At 35.2% G+C, this 21,557-nt stretch overlaps 1 protein-coding gene across 1 annotated transcript in view; it reads right to left on the reverse strand.

Moving 5' to 3' along the window:
- Positions 1 to 4,953: 4,953 nt before the first annotated feature.
- The window catches only part of BOLL (boule homolog, RNA binding protein), a 29,184-nt gene continuing 12,580 nt past the window's right edge, over positions 4,954 to 21,557 (reverse strand). The window contains exons 6-10 of the mRNA XM_055345387.1: positions 18,749 to 18,876; positions 13,394 to 13,465; positions 8,938 to 8,985; positions 8,013 to 8,141; positions 4,954 to 5,070 (exon numbers count right to left, since the gene is read on the reverse strand). Of these exons, the coding sequence (XP_055201362.1) occupies positions 4,954 to 5,070; positions 8,013 to 8,141; positions 8,938 to 8,985; positions 13,394 to 13,465; positions 18,749 to 18,876 (494 nt within the window). The remainder of the gene's footprint in view (positions 5,071 to 8,012; positions 8,142 to 8,937; positions 8,986 to 13,393; positions 13,466 to 18,748; positions 18,877 to 21,557) is intronic.

The following is a 21,557-nucleotide window of genomic DNA, read 5'->3' on the forward strand; positions in this document are numbered from 1 at the left end:
ACAAAAAAGACCAGGATATATGAAGGAGGGTAATGGATATTTACCAGAATATTTATACATGGATTGCCTCTCATTAATTTTGCTTGAAGGATGGTGAATCCTTTTTGACTTGTAAATTCAAAACAAATCAAGGGTGTTTTTGTTTTACTATTAAAATTTCTGCTCATTCTTTTTCAGTTTTTTTCTGTATTCTTTTTGAGAATTACTCTATTTTTGGTTGGACTTGTCTCTTCTCTCTAGTGTAGCATTTTATCTCTTAGCACTTCATCTTTCATGTTTTCTTCTGTATTCTGGAAGAATTTTTAAAAATTGTTTCTACATCAAGGATTTGTTTTTATGTAGTAATTACTGGTCCTTTATAGCAAAAACAAATTTAATTTTCTTCATTATATCAACAGTTTCACACAGTGTTTTCTTACACTGGCCACCAACCATTTCATCTTTCCTGTTTTTCAGTCTGTAATTACTGGAAATACAGGATGTGTTTTCACAGGTTTAAGTTTCGTCTTAAATACATGTTCTTAATACAAATATCCATATGTATGCTATTTATCCTTGCCTTCAATGTAGTGCCATATGCAAAAATATTTTCATGGGACCTATACAGTGTAACACTTTTCTGTTTAGCTTGTCCTTGAATGGAGATCTGTCCATGACCATTCTGAAAGATTCATTTCATGAGTTCTTGATTCCTCTTACTGTTCTCCATCCCTGTTAGGTTTATAGCAAGAAAGGGGCTTGATACACACAGAACCTATGCAATTTCTAGTGCCTCACTTGGTGAGTTTTTTTGCTCCTGCTGCCAAGTTCCTTTTTGAGTAAAATAATTTATTCTGCAAAATCTGAGACTACCTATAGTTTGACTATGTGCAGTACATGAAAATTTATATCCTCCTGTATGCCCAGAGCTGCAAAGTACAGACTTCCTGTTTCTGTCCTCTAGAATACAGTGCTTTATAAGAAGTGTTAATGATAGTGAAATGAGATGGTTAGGAAGAAGATAGTAGTAGAATGTTTTTGTAAAGATAGTGCCAATTTTTAGTTTAAGTGTATATTATGATAGGTCAAATCCTTTTTAATTTACTTTTGAATCAGTGTTTTTCTAAAGGGTAAGATATAATAGGTAAATAGCTGTGTTTTTCATTCAAGTCAAATTGGTGCTTTAATTAGAAGAGATTCCTGGCAAGAAGTTAAATATTATCCTTAATATCAAATATTTTCATGAATAGCTATTATACATTGGAGTTAAATAAACATTTAACTTAAAGGTTAACTTCAAATTATAATTTCCCCAGTTTCCAGTATCTCAATTAATCCTAAGAACAAATTTAGTAGATACTTATATTAATACAAAAATGGAAAAACACTATAAAACAGAAACACGATAATTTTCCACTTATACCATTTCTTTTAAAGATTTTATTTATTTATTCATGAGAGACACAGAGAGAGGCAGAGATAGAAGCAGGTTCCACACAGGAAGCCCAATGTGGGACTCGATGCTGGGACTCCGGGATCATGCCCTGAGCTAAAGGCAGATGTTCAACAACTGAGCCACCCAGGCAACCCCACTTATACCATTCTTACCTAGGGATTTGATACTGATCTTAAAAGCATGATAGTTCAAATGTCCAGATCTACAAAGATTTTCCTTTTGTTCCTTCCTGTAGTCTAACTCAATGGGCTTTACTTCGATATTCTGTGATTTGCTTTATTGACCTCTAAACTTAATTCTATATAAGATGTGACTCTACTGAATTAAAAAAAATGATACTCTAACTAATACCATATTTCATCCAGTAGTTTCTATATTGGTCAACTTTACAATACATGTAGCTGATTTAACAGTATAGTAGTATGCCTTACAGCTGATGAATAGTTTGTGACAGTCTTTTACAGCAGTTAGACTTGTGCTCTGAGCTCTGAATAAGGTCTCTATTTTATTGATTAGATTTGATGCTCAAGATAATTTGGACATCTGAAATTGCTACTTTGGAATATATCCAATTAACACCCTTAAAATTATAATCATTAGAGTTTAAAAATGACATATACTTATAAAAACAATATGTTCAAATTATTTTAAGGAATATTTACACCTTTCAATTTTAACTCACCAAGGTATTTGGTATACCATGGAAAATCTGCATAGTAAAAACAAAGGTTAATATTTCAAATGTCAATATTTATATATATTAGTCTACTTCAATATGTTTTAAGGAAAAGATCATCTCCTGAAGATATAACAGTTATATATTAAGACTTCTATAATACACATGTACTATAAACAAAAGTAGATAATTTTCTACACAATAAAACTTGGTATATTAAAGCATTTCTATAGTGTTATATAGTTTTAGTAAACTATAGAAGTGGTTTTGGAGTTTCTGTCCCTGAGTGGGGTAGCATTTTCTGTTGAGAGCCATCAAATCACCTAAAAAAATTACTGAGTATAAAATACATAAGGCATTAGATCTTAAAATATTAAAACAGGAAATCTAAAACTTTATACGATAGCCCCGTGTTCCAGTTTTGACTTTGAAAGTTTACTGAATTTTCTTCTCCTCTCTAACAAAAGAGGACTTGTTTTTTTCCCCTGCGCCTCTCAACATGACATCTCTACATTAAAAATAAAACGCTAGGGATGCCTGGGTGACTCAGTGGTTGAGCGTCTGCCTTTGGCTCAGGGCGTGATCCTACAGTCCCGGGATCAAGTCCCACATCGGGCTTCCTGCATGGAGCCTGCTTCTCCCTCTGTCTATGTCTCTGCCTCTCTCTCTCTCTCTGTGTCTCTCATGAATAAATAAATAAAATCTTTAAAATAAATAAAATGTTAAATTCCACTGATACTGAGACATATATTTTTTCATATTTCAAAACCTCTGAATAGGGATACATTTACAATTGATGGCAGTATTTTTCTTTTATAGTGATAAATAATGGCGTGTCTTATAATCCATGATGTTGCAGATTCAATGAAATCTGATATTACGGTTGTGAGAGACGTGATGGGCTAGTTTAGCACAGTTCATAGCTCTTCAACTCTTCCCTATTCTTTAAATCTTCCCTATTCTTTAAATCTTCAACTCTTCCCTATTCTTTAAATCTTAACTAGGACTAAAATATTCCCTATGATGTATCCCATAGGATAACCAGGATTATTATAACCCTTCCCTTAATGAGACAGATTAAGTTCCAAATTGAAATAAGTCAGTATTTTTGTTCCCTTTTCGTTTGCAGCATGGTAGAGCAAAGATTTGTGTTAGGACAGAAGGGGCATTTCTCTAGATTTGAAGACAGAGGTTAATGGTTCCAGTTGTAAGCTTATATGCACAAAGAAAGATATCTATTTATACCTCTGTTATGATTGGTATTCAACGTAATGTGTATTTTCTATATGACTAAATTAAAGAGTAAGATAGCAATTTCATTGTATAATTTCTGTCATTTCCTACTCATAGGTTTAAGAAATTGTAGAAAGTGTTTGTTCTTAACTACAGGAATTAAACTTTACATTAAGAATGTGTAGCATTTGGGTGCAGTGGCGGCAGTCAGTTAAGTGTCTGTCTTTGGTTCAGGTCCTGATCCCAGGATCTAGGGATCAAGCCCTGCACTGGGCTCTCTGCTCAATGGGGAGCCTGCTCCTCCCTCCCACTTGTGCTCTCTCGCTCTGATAAATAAAATCTTAGAAAAAAAGGAACGTGCAACATTAACATTTTTTGAAAATTTGTCCTATCCTAGTACCACTCCATCCTCTATTGGAATCATTCAAGTAGTACAACTGCAATCATTTATATTTATATATTTGATCTATATAATTAGTACTTATTTAATATGGCAAAGCTCTTTCAACTATTCCTAGAGAAGTATATTTGGAGAAAACGTTAACATCAGAGAAAGTCTGTTTTAGAAGATTTTGATACTATAATAATTCTCTATACATAACATTAGGAACACTCTAGACTGTGATACTAGGTCAAATTATGGTTTTATTTCATGTGTGCAGTACAGTGGTAATAGCAGTGAAGGAATTCAGTGAATAGTGATGGGATGAGGACATATGAGAGAGTGGGGAGGCTCCTTAAAGTAGACTGTCTTGGTATTGAGTTCCAGTACATGGGACGGGTCAGAATAAATATGAGTGTGAAATAGCTCATCTCCCTCATTTTATTATAGAGTATGCCTACTTTCCTTACCAAAGTACGCAGAAGCAAGATTCGTATTACCATTGCAATAGTTAATCAATCTGTGGTTCTTACAGATATAGTCCCATTTCCCCCAAGTAATGATGAAGAGCTTCACTATGAAACTAGGTCATAAGGGAATAAGCAGAATTCCCTGCTACACAGTAGAGAGCTGAAATATATTGAATATATACATGGATCTAATTAGATTCCCACTCTAGCTGCATCTGATTTAAGATGTACAAACACAATTCCCAAACTGGAAGAATAGGATGTTAACTCTTTTCATCTCCCCATAAATGCTATATGCCATTAACACAACCAAAATCTAAGTATATGAAATATCTAGGCAAATTCACTGAGAACAAAAGTTGAGTAGAGGGTACCAGGGACTGGTGGGATAAAAGAATGGGAAGTTATTGCTTAATGGTACAGATTTTCTATTTGGGGCAATGAAAAAGCGTGGAAATATAGTGGTAATGGTTTCACAGTATTGTGGATGTAATTAATTGGGTATACACTTAAAACTGGCAAATTATAAATTATATATATATTATTATACTAAATAAAACATTTTTGACAATGTGTGGTTTATAACTTATTCAAAACTAATTGTAGAGATTATAGTTAATTTAGAATTGTACATTCTTCACATGAAAGAGTTCACTAATTCTCTTCTTCTGATCACAAATGTGATATATTGAAAATTATTTCTCTTCAGAAAAGAAATTTGAAAAGCTTGAAATATGACTGAAAAAATAATGAAAAATCAAAACAAACTTCTTACTTTAATTGGTTCAGGCTGCATCACAGGTGCAGGCATAGCGATGGCACTTGGAGCATAAACTTGGTGATATATTGCTTGAACTCCATGATCAGAATAAGGCTGTTAGAAAAAAAGGGAAAAAACTTTCATTTATTAGTTCAAAATATTTATTCAGCTTTGCAATGTACTAGGCATTCTGCTACACAATGGAGGAACACAAATGAAAAACATGTTCCCTATCTTTAATTAATTTACAGACTTATAAGGGACAGTTGAGTGGTCAAAATTACCATTAGTCTTCTGAAACATATATAGAAGAAAAGATTTGAAGAATTAAGAAAAGAAGGTGGAAATAGTATGTGCAAAGACAACTAAGAACACACCTCACAGGGCCTCTGGGAGGCTCAGTGGGTTAGGCACCTGACTCTTTTTTTTTTTTAAAGATTTATTTATTTATTTATGATAGACATAGAGAGAAAGAGAGGCAGAGACACAGGAGGAGGGAGAAGCAGGCTCCATGCGGGAGCCCAACGCGGGACTCGATCCCGGGACTCCAGGATTGCGCCCTGGGCCAAAGGCAGGCGCCAAACCACTGAGCCACCCAGGGATCCCCAGGCACCTGACTCTTGATTTCAGTTCAGGTCATGATCTCAAGACTGTGAGATCAAGCCCCAAGTTGGGCTTTGAGCTCAGTGCGGAGTTTGATTGTCCCTCTCCCTCTGCTCCTCCTCCTAATCTCATTCTCTCTCTCTTTCTCTCTCACTCTCAAATAAGTAAGTACAATCTTTGGGAAAAAAAAAAGAACACATCTCATATCACAAGGCATGCAGGATTATGTTCAAGGGGGAAAATCAGGTTGACTTCAGAATTCTTTACGGCTTACACTTAACACTAGAAAAGAGTAGACTAGAAGTTCTGTAAGAAAATAGTTAAGAGTTGAATTTGGTTCCCTCAAAATATATGTTAAAGTCTAACCTCTGGTATATCAGAGTGTGACCTGATTTATAGACATGATATTTACAGAGGTACTCAAGTTAAAGTATGGTCATTATGGTAGAACTTTATTTATTCATGAGAGACACAGGCAGAGACACAGGCAGAGGGAGAAGCAGGCTCCATGCAGGGAGCCCGACGTGTGACTCAACCCCAGGTCTCCAGGATCACAACCTGGGCTGAAAGCAGCGCTAAACCGCTGAGCCACCTGGGCTGCCGATTATGCCAATCCAGTATGATTGCTATTCTTACAAAATTGAGAAATTTGGACAGCCACAGAGATAGAAAAGATAATGTGATGACAGAGGGAGAAGATGGCCACCTGCAAGCTAAGAAAAGAAGCCTGAAACAGATGCTTCCCTCATTGGTCCAGAACCAATCCTGCCAGCACCTTGATCTCCAACTCTGGTCTCTAGAACTGGGAGACATAAATGTTTGTTGTTTGTTGTTTACCTGTATACAGTTAGTGGTACTTTGTTCTGGCAGTATGATGCTGCTATTTTATAGCTAGGGTAACTGTCTTTCAGATGTATAGACAACAATGTTGAACAAAAAGGCATGTAAGAACTCAGAGAATATAGCACCTGCAAGCTTTCTTTAACAGTACTTTGCAGATTCAGTTAAGCAAGTAATGAATGGAGGGTGCGATGAAACAGAGAAATCTTGGCTTTCCAACTGTGGAAATTAATATTCAAGGACAAAATCATAATGTTATAAACCTTAGCAATGTAAAAAATAATATACTCTAATTGGGAGGTGGATGCTAATTTTCTAATTTTTTACAATACTGATTAAAAACCTGTACAGATTCTGGCATATAGATGCTAAGGTAAGTAAAGGTTTGGGAGCGTAATTTAAAGACACTAAAGATGACATTTGTAATTTGTAGTTATGAAGTATTTTTTAAAAAGAATTATTTATTTATTTGAAGGAGGGAAGGGCAGAAAGAAACTCCAAGACTCCCAACTTTGTGCCAAGCATGACATCCGCCTGATCCCATGACCTTGAGATCATGACCTAGCTGAAATCAAGAGCTGGATGCTTAACCAACTGAGCCACACAGGCACTCCATAAAGTATTTTTGAGTTACATATTTGGAGGGAGAAGTTTTTAGTATTTTTTTGATTTTTTTTAATTTTATTTATGATAGTCACACACACACAGAGAGAGAGAGAGAGAGAGGCAGAGACACAGGCAGAGGGAGAAGCAGGCTCCACGCACCGGGAGCCCGACATGGGATTCGATCCTGGGTCTCCAGGATCGCGCCCTGGGCCAAAGACAGGTGCTAAACCGCTGCGCCACCCAGGGATCCCTATTTTTTTGAATTTTTATATGCTTTTGACAGAATGTTAGTAATAATACAGATTGATAGGCAAAGGAGAAGAAAGAGAAGTTATTTGTTATCTTTTGGTATCTTATTCTCTCAAGGAAATCAAGTCAGAGATTAGCCTAGTATAGTGAACAGTTGGTTTTAGAAATGTTCAGAACTAGGGGACCTGGGTGGGCTCAGTGGTTGAGCATCTGCCTCTGGCTCTCTGACCCCCTCTTGGGGTCCTGGGGTCCTGGGATCAAGTCCTGTATCAGGCTCTTGCACGGGGCCTGCTTCTCCCTCTGCCTATGTCTCTGCCTCTCTCTGTGTGTCTCTCATGAATAAATAAATAAAATCTTTTAAAAAAATGTTCAGAACTACTTAATAAAGAAGTCCAAAATGAAGCATTCTTAGATACTATAAAAATGGGAAGAAGTGTGAAAAAAAAAACAAAGAAAAAACGTGCAGCTTCCATGAGGATCTTAAACAAATATTCTTAGAAAAAGAAAAAGAAGGGATGACTGAGTGGCTCGGCAGTTGGGCATCTGCCTTCAGCTCAGGGCGTGGTCTGGGGATTGAGTCCCACATTGGGCTCCTTGTGAGGAGCCTGCTTCTCCCTCTATGTCTCTGCCATTCTCTCTCTCTCTCACTCATGATAAATAAAATTTTTATTTCTTTTAAATAAAATCTTTAAAAAAAAAGAAAAACAAATGTTAAGATGAGATAGTTACAGATAAATTACCTTGAGACTAATACATACCTCTGGAACTGAAGCTTCCATCAGAGACAGTGGAGGAGGGACACATCCACCATCTTGTGCAATTTCCACTGGTTGATAGATAACCTCAGAAGGTTGCAGGTATAAGAATGGAGCAGTAGAGGCAGGAGACTAGAACACAGAACCATATTTCTAATTAAAATATGATTAGTTATTTCAATTAAACCAAATGTGACTAACCCAACAGATGACAAAAAATATTTGTTTCATATTTTGCTGGAAGTTCTTTTCCAGGAATAGCATAGAAGTGTCTTAGCAATAAACAAGGACCTCTTGGTTGTTATAAACCCCAATTGTGTAGATGTAATTAAAGAACTTTGTCACTGGTAAATATTAAAAAGTTCTTAGTGCTACAGAATTTTTTATAAATTCAGAAAATAGTTACATTAAGATCACTATTACAGGTTATAATAATGTAACTTACAGTATTTGAGTTGTCATAAACATCTATTCTCAGCTTTGTGACTTCACATGGAAGTTGGAAATGTCATTAAATAGTCTTTTTGGTGGTATACTCTTTGTATCAAAAGTTGAGAGATGGGATATTCACTGAGGAGCACAAGTCAACCTGAAGCAAAATCTGAAGTACAACTGGAAAAATGCTACATTTTCCCATAATAGTAAAAAGTAATTTTTCATGTTTATGTAAGTACTCAGTTTTTAATAAAATGCTTTTACTTACATGATCTCATGTGATCTTCACCAAGATCAGGTAAAGAAATTTACAAAGGTATGATATCATCACTTCCATTTTACAAATGAGGAAGCTAAGAAATAGTGTGATTAAATGAACTGCTAAAGGTATCACAGTTACTAAATAGAAAAGGAATATCTCAAATCTAGTTCTCCTGACTTTAATATTCATACAGTCTTCACAAAAACACAATGAAAAAAAGTTAATATTTACCTGAGGAACACCCCACTGCCATTGTCCTGGTAGATACTGTGCAGGGGCCTAAAATGAAAAACAAAAACAAAAACCCCCACCCAAATTATAAACAAGGGTCAAAAGTGGATATCTATATGCAAAAGAGTGAAGCTAGATCCTTAAACCTCAAATTATATACAAAAAGTAACTCAAATTGGGTTAAAGACCTAAAGAGCTAAAACTATAAAACTCTTATAAGAAAGTATGTGTAAATCTTTGTGGGTCTGAATTAGGCAATTAAAAAAATTTGACATGAAAAGCACAAGCAACAAAGCAACAAAAGAAAACAGATTAATTGAACTTGATCAAAATGAAAAACTTTTGTGCTACAAATACCATCAAAGAAGTGAAAATAAACTCAAAGAATGGGAGAAAACATTTATAAATTATTTATCTGATAAGTAACTTGTATCTACAATATATAAAGAACTGTTATAAATCAATAATAAAAAGACAAGTAATCCAAATTTAAAAATGGGTAAAAGATATGAATAGATATTTCTCAAGATATATAAAAGAGGCTATAAGCATACATAAAGATGTTCAACATCATTAGCCTCAGCTTATGGAAATCAGTGTGATACCACTTTTATCCACTGTATCCACTAGGACAGCTAATCAAAAAGGTAGATGATAAGTGTTGATAAGGCTGTGGAGAAATTAGAATCCTCATATACTGGAGTGAGTATATAATGGTGCAGCCTTTTCTGAAAACAGTATGACACTTCTTGAAAACTTTAAATATTATAGATACCATATGACTCAGTGATTCTACTCCCAGGTAATAAGGCCTAAAATAAATGAAAACTTATGTCCACATAAAAATTTGTACAGGAATGATCACAGCAATATTATTTATAACAGACAAAAAGTGGAAACATCCCAAATGTCTGTCATCTGATGAAAATATAAAATGTGTTATATCCATACAATGGAATGTTATTCAGCTATACAAAGGAATGAAATATGATATATGCCACCATGGATAAATCTGAAAGCATTATGCTAAGTGAAAGAATCCAGTCACAACCACTTATGGTAGATTACATTTATATGAAATGTTCAGAATAAGCAAACCTGCAAAGACAGAAAGTAGACTACTACTTTCTAAAAGAGGAGTGACTACTAATGGGTGAGTTTTTGGTGGGAGGAGGGGTTAATTAAAATATTCTAATACTGGGCAGCCCCAGTGGCTCAGCAGTTTAGCGCCACCTTCAGCCCAGTGTGTGATCCTGGAGACCTGGGATCAAGTCCCACGTCAGGCTCCCTGTGTAAAGCCTGCTTCTCCCTCTGCCTCTCTTTCTGTGTCTCTCATGAATAAATAAAATCTTAAAAAAAAAAAAGTTCTAATATTAATGTAATATGGTTGTAAAACTTTGAATTTGGTAAAAAACACTATTGCACATTTGAAAAAGCTGAATTGAATGCTACATAAATCATGTATAAAAAAGCTATTATTTAAATAAAAGGTCAAATTTTTAAAAACTTACTGTAAGATGACAATATATCAAACTTTTTTTTAAGGATTTTATTTATTTATTTATGAGAGATACAGAAAGAGAGACAGAGACACAGGCAGAGGGAGATGCAGGCTCCCTGTGGGGAGCCCAATGTGGGACTCAACCTCCCAGGACTCCAGGATCAAGCCCTGAGCCAAAGGCAGATGCTCAACTACTGAGTCACCCAGGTGTCCCTCAAACTTTTGTTTCTTAAACTAGTTGTATTATTTTAAATAACAAATGCTTTATTCTTTAGTTATTTTCCATTTTTAATAGTCTTTTTCATTATAAAGTCAAACAGAAAAAAGTAAGAAGATGCCATGGACTTATCATCTAAACCAAATCCCTGTTAATTTACTGCTTACTATTTAAGTTGTTAATGGATAACATCACTTTATTTTATGACCAAGATAATGTGAAGTCTAACCTTCAGAAAGGCAAGATAATAATCAATCTCTTAATATTATAATAAATATTATAAAATAAAATGATTTAAATATAGTTTTTAGATAAATGAGATCTCTCCTTAGTAAGTGAGAAATATGGAGATAAATACTAATTAGACCATGCCATTACCTGATTGACTAATAAAAACTGATAAAGCTACACAACTTTAGAATTTGTAAAAAGAAAGAGCAAGGGAAGATTCTTATCCAAGAGGCAGAATGATGAATATATACCTGAAAAGAAATATGTGAAATGAAATGATTTTTTATATTACAAAATATTATTATATTATAAATTGGTACCAAAATCTTTCCTGAGTAATATCTAGGTATCATACTTCCAATTTAAAAATTTGTGTTAAGCAGAACACCAGAGTCAAAGTATAAAAGTAAACTGTATTAAAAACTTTTAAGAATGTATTTGGTATGTCAAGTGAGCTATAGCTGTATGTAATCAATTAATGATTGATGAAGGAGGAGTTGGACTCAATGGGGCAAGGGCAGAAAGCAACTCTATATTCTTTCTCACCCCTTGATACTTTAAAAGCACTGTGTTGAGCTGTTCTTCCTTGTCCCAGGATAAAAAGTAGGACAGATCACTTTTTGGGGTGTGGCAATTTCCCAATGATGACTCTCTAGATAGGTAGTTTACTGGATTCTTTGGTGATCTCCCTGCTGAGAACTTTTAGCTGCAGTTCTAGTCCTTGATTCTAGAAGTTTACTTTACTCAGGTTCTTTCTTTATTGGGATCACCCTAAAGTTTTTTGAAAAGGGTCTCTTCTGTGAAGTTCCCATCTTGCTCTTGGGACACATAAACCTTCGCTTGTTTTGAATAGAAATTCAGCACATTCTGACTGTAGTCTTCTCGCTAGTCTGCCTCCAGAGACTAGTCCAGTTTCTTCTTTGGAATTTTAAAATAATTAATTTGTTCCCCCTGCCAACCCTCCACCTGTCTCTTTGGACTTTTTTAGGAGAGGTCAGGTCTAAGAGTACCATCTCACAAATTTCAGGGGACAAACATTAAGCTTTCTTAGTCATTCTCTGATGTCTTCTTTACCTGGCTGAGAAGAAGGGCACATACCGTAACATTCTACTCTCTTGCAATCTCATCCTCCCCTCATGTGTGCTCAAGGTAGGCAATAAGCTAAGGGTCCCCCAACTGGTTTCACAATATTTGGCTCATCTTATTAAAAAGGTCTGGTATCTAACATTCCATCTTTGGAGTTTCTGCTGAATTTGGAGGCAGCTTAGGGAAAGTGATACCACATATATATTTTAAATATATATATCATTAAGTTATTTTCATCTTTAATAAGTGAAGGAAACACTTTAGATAGCTTTATATTTAGCCTGGTAATAAGATTTACAAATTTATTTACAAATAATATAATAATAATAATAATAATAATAATATATAATATACATTAATATATAATCATATAATAAACTTAAATTCTGTTTAGAGTTTAAATACCACCATCCCCCCAAAACCCAGTCTAATACTCAAAAGAAGTCCAGTAAACTTCATATTCCATGTCGGTCTATTTTAAAAGTTCAAAAAGAAAAAAAGGAAACAAATTATCTTCCACTATTCAGGGGTAGGAAAGAATGTGATTTTATTTGTGAATGCTATAGATCAGAGGTTGGCAAACTTCTTCTATAAAGGGCCAGTGTAAATATTTTAAGCTTTGGAGATCATAATATCTTTGTTTCAACTACTGAACTCTGCCATTGTAGTACAAAAGCAGCGCAGACAGTATGTAGACAGATACTCTTTATTTACAAAACACCAAAGTGGCCTGGCATTATGGCTCATTTATCCCTAGTCACCCACAAGAATTAATGAAGAATGCTGGTTATCTAAACAGGCTGTCATAATATAAACCCATAATATATTACTTATTTTAATATAGATTATGTTAAATATAATAGCAAGAAAGTGACATACTGTTAACAATAACATTAAAAAATCAGCCTGTGATTTTTTATGTGTTATCTGTACGTTGCTTTGGGAATTGTTTCTAAAAACTTTTTAGATTAAACCTTAGCCAGGGGAGCAAAACTGACATTACATTTGATTAAACAGAATCAAACATTCCATCTTCTTGTATGGTATTGTTTAGTTCCCCATAATAAAAGGAAAAAAAAAAACCACTGCTATCGGGCTTAACTATCTCTTTTTTTTAATTTTTTATTTATTTATGATAGTCACACAGAGAGAGAGAGAGAGAGAGAGAGAGAGAGAGAGGCAGAGACACAGGCAGAGGGAGAAGCAGGCTCCATGCACCAGGAGCCCAACGTGGGATTCGATCCCGGGTCTCCAGGATTGCGCCCTGGGCCAAAGGTAGGCGCTAAACCGCTGCGCCACCCAGGGATCCTTAACTATCTCTTTTTAATTACCAGAGCATTTGCATGAGAAAGAATACAATGAAATTTACTTGAAAAGACTGATGGTATTAAAGAGAATTTTCATTATAATTTCATGTTTACCTGGTAGTGGTATGCGGGTTGCTGATAAACTGGCTGAGCTACCATCACAGGAGAACTAGATATAGAACGCGACTAGAAGAGGAAAAAAAAAATTGCAAAATTATTTTAGGCCTAGGCAAAATTCTTTAAAATAGTTTATTATGAAATTTATCTCAAATTGTTACCTAAACTCAGTCGAGTCATGGTCTCTAATTGGAAATATCATTTTTCTATCTCTTAATTGATATTATTACCAATTCCACTTAAATGTACTAAAATCATCACAGTATTGTACTTTTTTTTTGGTTTCATATCCATGGTAATGCTAAAACAATACCAGAAAAGTTGCTTATAGTCCAAAGATTATGAAAACATAGTTCTAAGAGAATATTTAAAAGATAAGGCAGGTTGACTTAAGGTGACACTGCCTATTTCCATCATGAGACCAGTAGTAGAAAATGTTTACATAACACAGAACTAAATAATCATATCTGATTTTGCCACTGATTTCTCACTGCTTACAAAAAATTAAATCCTACTCCTTTGTTATAATTTAAGGCAAATACATTACTTATTGAAACATTTATCAAATTCCATTTTATTAATTTGACATTTAAATGCGTTAATCACCCAATAAACTCCAAGTGATTTCTCTGTGTTTGAAGTACATATAAGGGATCCCTGGGTGGCACAGCGGTTTGGCGCCTGCCTTTGGCCCAGGGCGCGATCCTGGAGACCCCGGATCGAATCCCACATCGGGCTCCCGGTGCATGGAGCCTGCTTCTCCCTCTGCCTGTGTCTCTGCCTCTCTCTCTTTCTCTCTCTGTGACTATCATAAATAAATAAAAATTTAAAAAAAAAATTTGTCTTGAAGTACATATAACACTTTATTATTCAGAGTACTAGAGTAAACCCCAAAATAGATTATTTAAAACCAAACCATTAATAAAGCAAGCAAATTGTATTATAGGATAAGTAAAATGAACTTTAATGATAGTAATTAAAATTCAATTTCTAATTTTTTAAAAGATTTTATTTATCTGAGAGAGAGAGTAAGTGAGAGCATGAGAAGGGGGAGGGGCAAAGGGAGAGGGAGAAGCAGACTGCCTGCTCAGCAGGACCATCCCAGGACCTTGTGGGGCTTGATCCCAGGACTCTGGGATCGTGACCCGAGCAGAAGGCAGATGCTTAACTGACTGAGCCACACAGGCTCCCCTAAAATTCAATTTCTAACATGGAATCTACTTTACATTACTTTGTTTTAATGTTCACTCCCTTTCCACCCCCTCGAAAAATGAAGTATCATAGTTTTCTGTGCAATTTTCAGATTATCAAATGCTAATAAAATTATACCACAGATTAATATTGGAAAAGAATAATGTAATTTACTATATTAATTATTTGATTTCTATTAATAGATTTAAGGAGGAAAAAAATCTCAGCAGAAAAAGATTGGGATGCTGGATGGCTCAGCGGTTGAGCATCTGCCTTTGGTTCAGAGCCTGATCCTGGAGTCCCGGGATTGAGTCCCGCATCGGACTCCCTGCATGGAGCCTGCTTCTCCCTCTGCCTGTGTCTCTGCCTCTCTCTCTCATGAAGAAATAAATAAAATTAAAAAAAGATATAGGAAAAGATTTATTAAAATTCAATACCTTTTCATGATAAATTCAATAGTCTTACTGTTAGCAAACAGAATATGAAATAACTTCCTTAATTGATTAGGGGCAGTAATTCTCAATCAGGTGTGACTTTGCCCCCCTAGGGAATATTTGGCAATACTTTAGGTTTTTATAGATATAGGGAGGCTAGGACATGCTAACATCCTACCATGTACAGGGCTGCCTCCAAAAAAACAGTATCATCTGACTCAAAATGCCAATAGTACTGAGGTTGAGAAACCCTGGTTAAGTCTAAGATTACCTTCCAAAACCTAAAGTGTATGTATGTATAGGTGTATATGTGTATATATACATAAAGCTTAATTGTGAATCAGTGAACTTGTTTCCTTTTTCAAGAACAAGATCATGTTATTGTATAAATACTACAGCAGAGACAATGCTAGTGTAATAACTCAATGGGGAAAAATGAGAAAAGAGCAGAAAGAAACAGAAGTATACTGAATCATAAAAGATTATCTAGATGAAGATTACTGATAGAATGTTAACACTTAAAAAAGCATTATTACATACCGGTCACAATCTATTAGGAAGTATGATTTAAAAAAACACAATTCATAAAAGCAACAAAAACCACAGAATACCTAAGAATAAATCCAATAAAAGACATGCTAAGCTATTTTATGGAGAAAGAAAATTTTATTGACAGATTGAAATAAAAGACCTAAATAAATGTTTGTGGATGGTAAAATTCAGTATTATACCCAAATTAATCTACATATTTAATGCAATTCTAATAAAAACCCAACAAAAGATTTTCACAGAATTGAACAAACTGCATTATAAAATTTATATTTATAAAAGTAAAGACTTGGGATCCCTGGGTGGCGCAGCGGTTTGGCACCTGCCTTTGGCCCAGGGCGCGGTCCTGGAGAGCCGGGATCGAATCCCACATCGGGCTCCCGGTGCATGGAGCCTGCTTCTCCCTCTGCCTGTGTCTCTGCCTCTCTCTCTCTGTGTGACTATCATAAATAAATAAATAAAAAATAAAAAATAAAAGTAAAGACTTAAGGATAGATGAAAGACTCCTGAAGAAAAAAGTGACAGGGCTGCCCTATCAGATTTTAGCATTCGTTCTAAAGCAACAGGAATTAAAACAGAATTGGCAGGGCAAACAAATACACCAACAGAACAGAATAAAGAGCCCATAAGACACCCTCCCCCCAGTGTGGAATTACACAGAGGATTCATCAAAACAGTGAAAGAGGATGGATTAGTCAATACATGAGCTTCAGATTTAAACTCTAGATGTGAAAAACTGAAACACTACAGTATTTTAAAGATAAAATATATGGGATGCCTGGTGACTCAGTGGCTGGGTGCCTGCCTTTGGCTCAGGTCATGATCCCTGGATCTAGGATTGAGTCCCGCATCAGGCTCCCTGCAGGGAGCCTACTTTTCCCTCTGCCTGTGTCTCTGCCTCTCTCTCTCTGTCTCTCAGGAATAAATAAATAAATCTTTAACAAAATATAGGATATCTATAATAAGGGAGTGGTTTTTTTAAATTTAATTTTTAAATCTTTTTTTGGAAGTGTTTTGTTTTAAAAACAAGAGACCGAGGGACGCCTGAGTGGCTCAGTGGTTGACCGTCTGCCTTCAGCTCAAGAGCATGATCCTGGAGTCTGGGGATTGAGCCTGGGATCAAGTCACGCATCCAGCTCCCTGCAGGAAGCCGGCTTCTCCCTCCCTATGTCTCTGCCTCTCTCTCTGTGTCTCTCATGAATAAATAAAATCTAAAAAAAAAAAAAAACAACACAAAAACAAAACAAGAGACCAAAAGACGAAACCATAAAGGGAAAACATTAATACATTTGTTAACATTAGAACAAAGAAAAAGTATATGACAAAAAAATCCTGTAAAGTTAACAGACAAGCCACAAAGCAGAAGAACTCACAAAATTCATATAATTACTTCAAGAGAAAGACAATTCCAATAAGAAAAGATAAAGGATAAAGGATATGAAAAGGCCCCTCACAGAAGAAAGTGGAATGGTCAATAAATACATGAAATATGTTCAATCTTAACCAACGACTAAAAAATTAAAAAATACTATTTCATAATAATATTGGTAAAAATTTAAAATTAAAGGGTTGGCAGATTATGGGGAAACTGGAGCTCTCATAAACTGTTAGCTAAAGTGTAAACTGGTATACTTTGGAAAGCCATTTGGAAAATTTAGTCAAAGATGTGTATATTTTATATGTGAAATTCTACTTCAATGCATATATTGAAGCCCTAGATCAAGATAGGGGAATAGAAAAATTTTCCAGTGGTACATGGGCATGAATAGGTTTAGAAGTATGAATTTTTAGATCCTAAATTTCAACATGTACTCCGACTTGATTTGATCTGTCTGTGAATGTATCTGTGTATTGTGTCTGTGTTTTTATTACTCCCCTTTCACAATTGCCCTTCTCCTTCATGATGAAAGGCACATTTATCACTCATTTTGGATCTGTTATAATACTTTATTTGGGAATATAAATGCCAATAGAGCATCAAACAAATAGACAATTCAAGAAGACAATGCCCTTGAGACATGAGAGAAGCAATGCAAAAAGAGCTTGTATAAGAAATACTAAAGGGGAGTGCCTTTGGCTCAGGGCATGATCCCAGTCCTGGGATTGAGTCCCGCATCGGGCTCCCTGTTAGGAGCCTGCTTCTCCCTCCGCCTGTGTCTCTGCTTCTTTCTCTGTGTCCCTCTCAAGAATAAATAAATAAATAAATAAATAAATAAATAAATAAATAAAATCTTAAAAAAAGAAATATTAAAGGGGAGATGGTCCCTTATTTCACTAACATGATGGTTACAGGAATACATAACTCATTTAACTGAACTTAAATGTAATTAATTAAAATAATTAAAAGTCAAAATTTTCTAATAGATTCTAATAGAAATGACTTAATAGAAATGAAAACTTTGATTAATTTTATTTGGCTGACTTACTTTTGTTAATAGAGTTCTAGAGCAGACATTTTCCATCCTTTTATTTGAGGTACAACTGACATATAACATTATATTAATTTTAGGTAAACAACTTGCAGAATATATAATATTCCTAAATTATTTAAAATCATGATAAATTTCAGATATCAACTTAAAAATGAGTATTCATAATTTTTCAGAAAATTTTTAGAGGATATACAAGTAAAAAACTTTGAAGACTACCTTCCTAGATAAATTCTCACATAATACATACAAGATCTGGATTCACTGTAGTCTTGATTACAGAAAAAACTTAAAATGTCCATCAATAGAGGAATATACACTCATACAGTAGAATATTGTAAAATATTAAAATAAGTGAGTTAGATATACTAGGATCAACGTGGTTTAATCTCAAAAACATAATGTTGAATAGAAAAACTAGATTTACATCATGTTTAAAAATCACCAAAAGTAATGCATTTGTAGTAAAAACATAAAATGATAGGAAAGATATTCTGGCTATTTCTGAGGAGAAAAAGAGGGTAAGAAAATGGGGGCAAGGAGACTTTACCTGAATTTCTCACATTTCCCTCTATTAAAAGAACTTAAGTAAACATGGTAAAATGTTAACATTTATTAAATTTAAGTGGCAGCTACATGGCTATTATATTATTATTTGTACTTGTCTGTGATTGAAATACTTCAGAAATAAATATTTTTTAAAAACCGACAGAATAGATGGAAACCCTGTTAAGATGAAAATTACTTACAGGCCAAGGTGGTGGGACAGAAGTTACCTCTGGAGTATGAAAATAAGCAACACCATTATGATAAGTGTAAGGATATCCAGTTGAAGTTGTTAGATACATTGTTCCAGCTGCTGGCATTATACTGGAACCTAAGGCAAAGATTAATAATAATTAAAATGCTCAATTTAACTTTTATTTTTAAATTTTAATTTATTTATTATAGTCACAGAGAGAGAGAGAGAGAGAGAGAGAGGCAGAGGCACAGGCAGAGGGAGAAGCAGGGCTCCATGCACTGGGAGCCCGACGTGGGATTCGATCCCGGGTCTCCAGGATCGTACCCTGGGCCAAAGGCAGGCGCCAAACTGCTGCACCACCCAGGGATCCCTCAATTTAACTTTTAAAAAGGTAATTTCTGAACAGTTAAAAATGTTTATCTTAGCACACCTCTACAGTTACAGTAAAAATTGAATGTTGCAAATTTAAAAATTCTATATGTTAAAGTATTTACAAAGTATCTTTTTAAACTCACTTAGAGCTTTTATTAGCTTAAAATGAATTAAAAAAAGAAGTTCAATAAAGAATACTAAAAATTCACCAATTTAGATTTTAATAGCAATGTAATCAAACACCAGGCTTAACAATTTAAATTATCACCAAGGTCATTATTTTTACAAATATAAACTATACATAAGGCTAACTGAAGACTATACACAATGTAATGAATTTCCTAAGATCCTAGTAAGACTTTTTATTTGTAAAATGCCAAAGATGATGAAGGCAGTAAAGTTGGAACAGATTACACACTTTCCTGAATACATTTTGGTTCCATCCTACAAATTCTTTGGATCCTACTATCACAAGCATTCATTGATGCTATGACTCTTTTATTCTGTAGCCTCCCTTTGCTACAACTGCCACTATTGCAAACATGACCACAAATCTTGTGGCTAGTTCTGGGTCCTCATCTCTTCTCTCAGATCAAGTTATATATATATATCCCTTCCTCCCCCCAAATTAAAAAAATATTTTTTTGTTAGTGGAACACTTGAAAAATTTATATAAGCCAAATCAAATTAAGTACTTGACCAGCAAGTTTATATAAACCACTGGAACTGGCAATCCTCTTTCCACTATACCAATAATTCTCAAATTTTAACCTACTACACTAGAATCACCTAGATAGTTTATTAGGATACAAATTCCAAGGCCACATTCAGGAAGTCTGGAATAGGACCTGAGGATCTGCATTTTGACAGATTCTAAGTGAACTCTTACTGTCTGCAAACCACACTCTGAGTAGCACTGGCCTACCACTTTAAGCAGCACTACTTCATCTGAGCTTTTATATTTTCACTATATTTCATCTAGTATTGTTACTGCTTATGTTTGTGATTCTTAATTCCATCCTTTTGAGAATGTGATGAAAGCCATGGAGTCTTTTTTCAGAGATATATACATGCAAACAAAATTCTGCACACAATTCAGGAGGTTCATAGATTTTCTTCCAAAGATAATCAAGGAACCAAAGGTTTATTTAAATAAATAGAATTTGAGTCATATTACAAAGCACTGAACTTGGCTGGTGATACAGCCAAAAAGAAAAAAGAAAAAAATTGAACATGCCATGTGGAAGATAGGTTCTAGTGGAGAGAATAGTTATTAGCTAATTACATACAATTTTGATAAATACATTAAGAGATAGAGCAGATTATTACACTGGGTAGTATGTACATTCCCGCTGTGTTTAATTTGTGAAGAAATGATGTTTGGACTGAGCTTTAAAAAATGATTGAGGGGCTGAGTCAGTTAAGCGTCTGACTCTTGATCTCAGCTCAAATCCTGATCTCAGGGTTGTGAGTTCAACCCCACATTGGGCTCCACAGAGGGTGTAGGCTTATTGAAAATAAAAACGATTGGGATGGAAATGTGATGGCAAAGAGCATTCTAGGTAAAGAAAAATAATACATATCAAGAGTATGGTATACTGTGAACTGAGAGAAGGCTAAAGTATGTGAAGAAAAGGAAAGAGCAGGGGTGCTTGAGTGGCTCAGTCGGTTAACTATCTGCCTTAGGCTCAGGTCATTATCTCTGGGTCCTGGGATCAAACACTTATCGGGCTCCCTGCTCCATGGGCATTCTCTCTGTTCCTCTGCCTGCTGCTCCCTCTGCTTGTGCTCTGTCAGATAAATAAATAAAATCTTAAAAAAAAGAAAAAAGAAAAAGGGCAGCTCTGGTGGCCCAGCGGTTTAGTGCCACCTTCAGTTCAGGGCGTGATTCTGGAGACCCGGGATCGAGTCCCACGTCAGGCACCTTGCATGGAGCTTGCTTCTCCCTCTGTCTGTGTCTCTGCCTCTCTCTGTGTCTTTCATGAATAAAAAAATAAAATCTTAAAAAAAAAGAAAAGGAAAGAACAGCTCAAAATAAGCAGAGAATAATATAAAATGTACACTTCTGAAAGATCACTCCGGCTGCCTTGATGGGTGAGGGGTTACCAAGAATGGATTCAGAAAGACCAGTTAGGAGGCTCTTCCACGTAATCAAGGCAAGCAAAATGGGTAGCTAGGATTAGAATGTTGGTAATGGAGATGGAAAAAGTAACAGATTTGAGAAAAAATGGAGATAAAAATTCCCCATATTTTGTTTCTTTTTTTAAAAAATTATTTATTTATTCATGACAGAGAGAGAGAGAGAGAGAGAGAGAGAGAGAGAAAGAGAGAGAGGCAGAGACACAGGAGGAGGGAGAAGCAGGCTCCATGCCGGGAGCCCGACACGGAACTCGATCCCGGACTCCAGGATAGCGTCCTGGGCCAAAGGCAGGCCCAAACCGCTG

This window comes from Nyctereutes procyonoides, unplaced genomic scaffold (genome assembly GCF_905146905.1).
Source record: "Nyctereutes procyonoides isolate TBG_1078 unplaced genomic scaffold, NYPRO_anot_genome, whole genome shotgun sequence".
NCBI lineage: Eukaryota > Metazoa > Chordata > Mammalia > Carnivora > Canidae > Nyctereutes > Nyctereutes procyonoides.